This window comes from Acomys russatus, chromosome 26, assembly GCF_903995435.1.
Source record: "Acomys russatus chromosome 26, mAcoRus1.1, whole genome shotgun sequence".
Lineage (NCBI taxonomy): Eukaryota > Metazoa > Chordata > Mammalia > Rodentia > Muridae > Acomys > Acomys russatus.
The window spans coordinates 12,953,418-12,962,687 of record NC_067162.1 but is presented as its reverse complement, the minus strand read 5'-3'; the positions used below and the strand labels follow the sequence as shown (position 1 = coordinate 12,962,687).

At 44.8% G+C, this 9,270-nt stretch overlaps 1 protein-coding gene across 1 annotated transcript in view; it reads right to left on the bottom strand.

Moving 5' to 3' along the window:
- Positions 1 to 2,466: 2,466 nt before the first annotated feature.
- Positions 2,467 to 9,270, bottom strand: part of Lonp2 (lon peptidase 2, peroxisomal) — an 86,436-nt gene continuing 79,632 nt past the window's right edge. The window contains exons 13-15 of the mRNA XM_051169091.1: positions 4,997 to 5,204; positions 4,413 to 4,603; positions 2,467 to 2,875 (exon numbers count right to left, since the gene is read on the bottom strand). Coding sequence (XP_051025048.1) covers positions 2,654 to 2,875; positions 4,413 to 4,603; positions 4,997 to 5,204 — 621 coding nt within the window. The 3' untranslated portion in view covers positions 2,467 to 2,653. The remainder of the gene's footprint in view (positions 2,876 to 4,412; positions 4,604 to 4,996; positions 5,205 to 9,270) is intronic.

The window sequence follows — 9,270 nt, the reverse complement described above, 5'->3', positions numbered from 1 at the left end:
TTGTCTCAAAAATACAAACAAAAAACTTGGGCTTTTATTATTTGTATTGGGCTTGATCTTGGGCCTCATGCATGCTCCACAAGCAAGCTTTTCACTGAGCTGAATCCCTAGCAAAATCATTGTGATAACTTGACCACTAGCTAGTATTTTGTTGTGTGATATATCAAGATTTTTTTTCCTATGTACGAATTAGCATCATATCAGTATGTTTTGGGCATTAATTTAAAAGTCTTGATACTTTTTATTTATTGTATATGAGTGCCTTACCTGCAGAAGAGGGCATCAGATCACATTATAGACGGTTGTGAGCCACCGTGTGGGTGCTGGGAATTGAACTCACTTACCTGCAGAAGAGGGCATCAGATCACATTATAGACGGTTGTGAGCCACCGTGTGGGTGCTGGGAATTGAACTCAGGACCCCTGGAAGAGCAGGCCATGCTCTTAACCACTGAGCCATCTCTACAGCCCAAGTCTTGATACTTTTATTTTTGCTTCCAGGGAAGGCTTCAGTGGGACTTAGAAGCGTGAAGGATTTTGTTTACTTCCTGGCTTTGCTAATTTTAGCAAGTGAAGGCATATTTTATGTGTTTTTAGCAGGTAAGGCTGACACGTTAACGTCCACTAAGCAATCTTAGTTACGTCTTCATGCTCTTGACACAGAAGAGATTTGTTTCTTTGAGATTTAGCATGCAACAGTTAACTCTTGTCTTCAGATGTTTTGTTAGCGCGGATAGTCTCTGTTGATGCTGTTGGCCCTTTCTGTTTTGTTTTTATTTATACAGTATTCTTCCAGGATGTACACCCGCAGGCCAGAAGAGGGCACCAGATCTCATTACAGATGGTTGTGAGCCACCATGTGGTTGCTGGGAATTGAACACAGGACCTCTGGAAGAGCAGCCAGTGCTCTTATCCTCTGAGCCATCTCTCCAGCCGTGTCTCTGTGGAGTTTTATGTGTAGGTGTCCATGATCCTTCTTGACTTTGTTCTGCTTTCAGCACTCCTGTTTGTATTGCTTGGGATCAAACTAGCGCCTCATGGTGCACACCCAGCTCTTAAGCTTCAATTTGTCATTTTGAATTGAGTCTTGGGCCAGTTTGGTGTGTGTGTATCAGTGGTTGGCGTAAGTTAGTTTCTTTCTTTCTCTCTCTCTCTCTCTTTCACCTTGACTGACCTGGACTCAATTTGTAGACCAGGCTGGCCTCGAACTCACAGAGATCCACCTGCCTCTGCCTCCTGAGTGCTGGGATTACAGGCGTGTGCCACCACACTGTGCTTGTTCTTGCTGAAGCTCCAAATTCCGTTCCTGGTACCCACACCAGGCAGCTCACAGCCACCTCTAACTCCAGCTCTAGGGGATCTGACTCCCTCTTCTGGCTCTGCAAGTACCTGTATGTGCACACAAAAGATAGAAGCACACAGCATTCTCTTTAAAAGACAAACCAACCCTTTATGACAGCACAGAAGATGCCCTGTGACATTTCCCAAGTAGAAGGTCAGTGCTGATGTCTAGGACCCAGAGAAGCCCACGCTTTGAAAGACATTCTTTGTTTCCACCTCAGGCCAGCATGAGGCAGAGCTGGCTGTGGAGATCCCCTGGCTGGAGGCAGTGTTGTGAGTGCCCTAGCTAGTCCCTCCATAGATTGCAGGCCCAAGCAGGAGTTCAGGTAACTTGCAGACCCCATGCCCACTCAGGAACTGTCCAAATACCTTTATATTATCTCTTTTTACATTTTGTAATGTAAGATTCTGACTCTAGAATTAAGTGGGTGTTATGTCGCATCCTTAATGAATCAGCAATACTACTAAACTATCATTTCACACATGGACATATTAGAAACTGGGTTTAGAAAGTTAAGTAAGCCTAAGGGGCTGCCTTCGATCTCTGGTACCTCGGACTGAGTCACAGGAGGACAGGCATGGGAAGCGGACACCCTTGGGATTTGGCGTGAGTAAGTGGCAGGAGTGAGGATCTGAGTTAGGGACGTTTGCAGATGACACAGCTGCTTCCCCTTGGGCCTGTACTTTGAGCTGGCAGGCACCCAGAGCTGCTGTGTTGCTGTAGTGACTGCTGATGCATGCCCCTGCCCCATATAAATAATGTTCCCATTGATGCTTCCCTCAGCCTAAGACTTGAACTGTCATGTCTGGGCCTCATGCTAGTCTCCTTTAACACAAACACAAGAACAGTTGCCTAGCTGGGTGGTGGCGCACGCATCCCTGGCTGTGAACTCACAGAGATCGCCTGCCTCTGCCTCTGAGTGCCCGTGCCACTGTCACCCACAGTTATAAAGCACATTAGACGTACCTGTGAGAGGGCTTCCTAGATCGACAGTCCACATCTCTGAGTTGGATTTAGGTCTGTAGCGGGCCTGATGTTTCTAGCAAGTTCTCTGTTCTGGGACCACGGAGAACCTCTGTTCTGTATCATTTCTAGGGACACCAAATCCAATGAAGACCAGAACTCTAGTTTTAATTACTTTATTAAACCAACATTTCTGTAATAAACACCAACAACTACTTGAACAGACTCGTTGCTATTTTGATTATGTCCACAAATTAGGGCTATTTTGTTTACTCTTAATGGTGTCCACAGCCAGCCTTGCTAGGACCTCTTGGCACCTCACAACTAAAATTACAACCAATGTTAGGGCCTAAAGTTTGCTGTCAAGAAGACCAGGTCTGGTCTTGACTGTAAAGCCACCATCAAAAGCTGCATTCAGAACTTCATCCAGGCAGCTTGCTGTGACAAAACTCAGATCCTGCCTGACGTTGCCTGGGATCTCTTCAAGGTCTTTTTCGTTCCTCTGCGGAATTATGATCTGCTTCAGTCCGGCTCGGTGTGCTGCTAGTACTTTGTCTTTAATTCCACCCACCTGCCAGGCAAAAGAAGACAGCTTTCAAGGTTGATGGTCACTGCTAAGTGCATCTGCCTCGTCCTGAACCGTTACTGACTTAGACATGCAGCCCACCTCCCATTTTGTGATAGAAGCTGGGAAGCCACTAAAAGGCTTAATGGTCACCTATTTAAAATTTTTTTCTGTTACTCCCATATTTTTCCAGGTTATTTATTTTTTGGTTTTTTTGAGACAGGGTTTCTCTGTGTAGCAGCATTGGCTGTCCTGGACTTGCTCTGTAGACCAGGCTGGCCTCGAACTCACAGAGATCTGCTTGGCTCTGCCTCCTGAGTGGTGGGATTAAAGGTGTGGGCCACCTTGCCCAGCTACTAACATATTTTTAACAACAGAAAGTCTGAAAATTTGATAACTATGGATATTTTTTTTTCAAAAAGATTTATTTATTATGTATACAGTGTTTTGCCTGAGTGTAACACCTGCAGTCCAGAAGAGGGCACCAGATCTTATTGTAGATGGTTGTGAGCCATCATGTAGTTGCTGGGAATTGAACTCCTTTAGGGTCCTAACTACTGGAATTTCTATAATCTTAGTCATAAAAAGACTTCTGCAGAGTAAAGGATTAAGTCTTTGTTCTGTTTGTTTTTTTGCTATGGCTCTGTCAAAATTTTGTCCTGTCAGACACTGAAAGCCCCAATACTGCAGTCCTGTGTGTTTAACCACAGCATGGAGCCCAAGAACTTACAGATGCAGGCAGTCTTTCTGAATATAAAGTTAGACAACTTTAATTCAGTTCCCATTTCTATGCTGCTGGCTTTGTTTTAAATCTTGCCAATTACGGTAATCTAAGATTCCTGCAAGGTGGTGGGATGTCTCAAAAGGAACTTTAAAAAGTGTGGAATGAACTTAAAAGCAACAGTCTCATTTTATGTACATGTAGTGCATGTGACTGTTCATTAGACTGCAGACATTCAGGTGAACTGATTCTGACAACCACACTAATATTTTTTAAAATAATTGTTTATTTTAAATAAATCATTTTAGATGACAGAGAAGCATGGGATATGATCATGTTTCTTTCTACTTGACCGAAGCTTTAAAATATGTTACTTACAGGTATTAAAATTTTAATGTCAGCCAGGTGTGGTGGTGCATGTCTGTAATCCCAGCACGTGGGGAGGCAAAGGCAGGCAGATCTCTCAGTTTGAGGCCAGCCTGGTCTACAAAGCACGTCCAGAGAAACCCTATTTTGAAAAACTAAAATAAAATTTGTTTTGTTTTTAGTTTTTTGAGACAGGGATTCTCTGTGTTATCTTGGCTGTCCTGGACTCACTTTGTAGACCAGGCTGGCCTTGAACTCACAGTGACCTGCCTGCCTCTGCCTCCCCGCGTGCTGGGATTAAAGGCATGTGCCATCACACCCGGCCCAGTACAAAACAAAATTTTAATGTCTATTTTAAACCAAAGTTTTTTCTAGAAAGAAAGCAAACTTCATGTAAATTTAAAATTATTAATTTAAGTAAAAATGACAAGCACATGATCTGTTTTCTGTACTTACTGGAAGAACCAGCCCTCTCAGTGTAATCTCCCCAGTCATGGCTACATCTGAGCGTACCAGCCGCCCACTGAAAAGTGAGGCGAGACACGTTACTATGGTAACACCAGCAGATGGTCCATCTTTTGTGACAGCTCCAGCTGGGAAGTGCAGATGGATGTCTGTGTTGTCAAGAAGATCAAAACTTCCAAAAGCTTGAAAAGGAAAAAAAAAAGGGGGGGGGGAGGATTTTAATATAGAAAAATTAAACCCATTTTTTCCTCTGAATAAAATCAAACATAAAAATGAATGTTTTGTGTAAATGATCCTTAAAAATATTAATGGATAGTGTACTTAGTGAGGTCTGGATGGAAAGATTCATTATATTCTAAGCATTGATTTAAGACAAAACTTTGCTCTTGTTTCTAATTCAAGGACTAGGCTAAATAGCCCTAACATGGTCACTAGGGTCTCCACAGAGGTCAGAAGCCCAGCCCTGGGCTTTCCTGAATGGTGTTACCTTTGTCGAACAGTGTAGGATGCTTCCTGGATTATGATCCAGGGCTGGCCTCCCCAGCCCCGTCCCCAACTGTGGCTAGGCCACATACCATTAGTCAGGTGGTATTTCTTGGCATTGCTTCGAAGCCAGCTAATGGCAAGATGGGCAGACTCCTTCATGACGTCCCCAAGCTGGCCAGTCAGTGTTAGCTGGCCTTCACCGTCCATTCGACTTGCCTCCACAAACATGATTTTGCCACCCAAGGGAGTCCATGCTAGCCCTATGGCCACTCCAGGTTGACTTAAACGCTCAGATACCTTGAAAGATGAAAACATCAGTCATGTCAACATTATCTCTAGAGCAACTGGTTCATCCTACCCTGTACACTGCTGTTCCACAGCAGGTGTCAGCACCAACCTCTAGCTGACAGCATTTGGAGTAATGTCCCACTCTTTGGATGTCTGCCACAGAGTCACTTAACTTGTTATTTAGCATTTACCAGATGCAGTTTAACCCTAGAACATGGGTAAGTAACTGACTTCCAAGAGCTTGGTCCAGTTCTATACGCCTTGGTTTTCAAGAACCGCTAGTTTTATCAGTGCATAGTGGAGCCTAGCTGGGTCTTCAGTATGCGAATCTGCTTCAGGGAGCAGCTATCCTCTCGCTATCAATTGTCTCAGAAGCAGTGGCTCGTACGGATTTCTGTTGCCACTTAGTGATATCCTAGACTCAGGACCCCGACAGCCCAGTGCTGCTGCTGGCTGCCAGTTGAAGTGGAACAAGCCGCTTGGTTGGGATTATGAGTCCACACGATAAGCTATAGGTTAGCCCACCCCAGGTACGAAAATGCAAAGTAACAGTTGGAAGACAGTAATGCTAACTTTGACTATACCCCTGTGTCTCAGACACAGAGGAAGTAAGTTTAGTATGTCACCAAGTACAATCTAGTGTGGGACTTCTCTGCTGTCAGCTACTCTGATACAGCAGAGACTGGCTGGCTTCTGGGAGAGGCTGGGTGCTCATACCCAGTCTCTTTCTATCAGGCATGTGCTGTGGAAACTGTGGCATCTGTGAAGCCACTGGCTAGTCAGCCCACATGAAGAGCTAGCTCACTTTGACCGTTAACTTCACAGGTAGATGGCGGATTTAGCTAGCCTTCAGCCCCAGCTCAGCTCACACTTCCCTCTAGCACTGGCGCCTGCTTTGTTCTTTATTTAATTGAGGAACATGGGAAAGATCGATATATAGGCCTCCAGTGGTTTGAGAACAACTCAAGCCTTTAATCCCGGCACTCGGGGAGGCAGAGGCAGGTGGATCACTGTGAGTTCAAGGCCAGCCTGGTCTACAAAGCAAGTCCAGGACAGCCAAGGCTAACACAGAGGGATCCTGTCTTGGAAAACTCAAATAGATGATAAAACTGTTCACCATTTAAAAAGATTAATATAGAGTCAATTTTCTTACTCTATTATATGGCTTCTTCCCAGGACTGGATGTCCTAAAACCCTAGCGAGTAATCTTCAGAATACAAAGGCCTGTTTTAACAGAATGAGCCATTTGTTACAATTTTAGTAACTGTCAGTCATGTTCTTACAGCTGAATACTCAAAACTATTAACTATGGTTGCTTCAAGAACCCAGGTAAGGGGCTCAGCTGTCAAGATCACTTATCATGCTTACAGAGGACCCAGGGTCAGCTACCAGCACTCACAGGGCTGCTCAGCCATCTGGGAACTCCAGCCTCCAGCATCCCATTCCCTCCTCTGGCTTCCGTGGGCACCATGTATGCAAGTGGTATATAGACACATATTCAGGCAAAACACCATACACAACGTCTTAAAAGGCTGGGAGGATGGTGCAGGGGGTAAAGGGGCTTACCCTGTAAATCAGATGACCTGAGTTCAATGCCAGGCTCAAGTAAAAAGCCGACAGTGGCAGTGTGTAGCTAAGTGTCAGCATCCCTACAGGAAATGGGAGGCAGCCATGGAGAGCTTGCAGACCAGTTAGCCTGAAATCTAGTGTCAAAACCTCTAAAACAAGGTGGGAAGGCAAAGGTGTTGGATAGAATTCCTTAAGTGGTTCAACAAAACCAACTTCAAAACCCTGGTTACCCAGCAGCACTTACTATTAACTTCCCATTATAACCACTGATTTGTGGGGTCAGCAGTTATATCAGCTAACACAGCTTGAGGTGTAGACGGGTTTTCTAGGGCTGAAGAGATGGCTCAGCTGCTAACGGTGCTTACTGTCAAGCCTGATGACCTGAGTTTGATCCAGAGAAGAATTCATATGGTGAAAGGAGAGAACTGCTTCCAAGATCTGTGCTCTGACCTGCACATGCATACTTGGTATCTGCACGCACACACACACCTTCTAAAAATGCTTTTCTGTGTGTCAAAGTAGAATAAAAGTATCTCAGGTTCTTCCTGTCTTCTAAGGCCTGTGTAAGCGCTGTTCCGCTGAGCTCTACCAGCCCTCAGGCTGACCTCTCTTACCTTCCCACTCATACTGCAGACTAGGTTAACATGCAGATAGACTGAGGAAGCATTTAGCATGCTTAAAGAAAAGCTTAAAGAATACTAGACTGGGTCTCTTAGCGGTTGCATTTTTTTTAAGAAAAAAATTGAAAACATTTGTGTTTTCATGTGTGTACAAGCGCCTGCACACCATAGCACATATGTGAAGGTCAGAGGACAACTTTGTGGAATCTGTCCTCACCTTCCACTGTGGAGGTTCTGGGGATTGAACCTTGGATCTCAGGCATAGCGGTAATCTCTTTTAGCCTGCTGAGTTTTCTCCAGCCATAATCATTTTAATTTTCAAAGATTAACACATAAGGAGCATTTGCATATCTAATGGCAGCCAACTTTATATTGCCTTTACTTCACATGACTAAAATAGCGGTGTCTGCCGATGTGCAGAGTTCTCTGTGACCTTGTTACTCTATAGGAAGACTTACGGACCCACCATGATTTTACACTCACTTCAGTCCTCTCACAAGGAGACACGGCATCCGAGTCCGGCTCTGACAAACATTACAAGGATACAAGTGTGAATACGCTCTAGGACTGACAGACTACGGGCAGATGAAGGACAGTGGTACGAAAGCATAGGAAGCCACAAGTGCATCCACAGTGTGCTCTCTCTGCAGGGAGGTGCTGGAGAGGCAGAGGTGGGCAATGTCAGGAGAAAGGATGAGTAAGCTCTTAAAACAAGAGTGGGGCTGGGCAAGGTCAGGCACGCTTGTAATCCCACCACCCTGGGAGGCAGAGGCCGGCAGATCTCTGTGAGTTCGAGGCCAGCCTGGTCTGCAAAGCGAGTCCAGGGCAGCCAAGGCCACACAGAGAAAGAAACCCTGTCTGGAACAAACCAAAGCAAAACAAGTGAGGTTTGCAGACTGCCTACTGGAATCTTCCTTTACATTCAAGTTGGTAGAAGCATTCACATGGAATAGCTAAAATGCTGTAAGGAAAATCAAATGGCATTAAAGAGCACTGTTAAGCCATGTTTACAGTCTCCTTTTCATTCTTTCTGCTGTTTCTCTGCCAGAGCTCCTGGAGTGGCAAAACAATGCATCCAAACCCAACATCAACTGAGAAGGGTTATAAAACAGAAAGATGTATCGACCCTTGGATTTAATATAGTCTAAATTCTCAGAGAGTTGCTAGAGTGAGCTTTTCTGTAAAGTCTAGAGAAAGAGGCCATGGCACATGGGATCAGAACCCATCTTCACTCATAAACTCACTTTAACAGCAAGAAAGCAGAATCACTATCCCCCGCCCTCAAGACAGGGTTTCTCTGTGTAACAGAACCCTGGCTGTCCTGGACTCTCTTTGTAGATCAGGCTGTCCTCGAACTCACAGAGATCCGCCTGCCTCTGCCTCCCAAGTGCTGGGATAAAAGGTGTGTGCTACTACCACCCAGCTGATTAACTACTTTTTAAAACCAAAATTAAGCTCCATTTCTTTTAAGTTCAAACCCTTGGCTTCTTAAGAATTCAAACAATCAAATAATGTCTTCAGTTATGTGATTCAAGTTCCAACTTACTGTCAAGAACAAACGAGGACTGTTCTGGTGACGGGGAGCTCTGTGGGGATGGGTACAGGGCTCTTCTCCCTAGTTGAAACCCTGGGGAAACCATCACCACTGGTAATGATTGTGCATTTCTATTGGAGAGGCTGCCTTCTGCCCAGTTAACATTTTCTAGACATCTTCACAAGCCTTTCCTAGGACCTTACCTGTGAATGCCTGAACATCTAGACACCTCAGAGGACATAATGCCTTCAATGCCCTGTTTTATAACCTATATCATCTCTGCTTAAACTCGCCCTGGCTGTTAGGTAGGAAAGGAAAGGGCAGAGGAAGATAGTGAGATGCGAAAGATAGA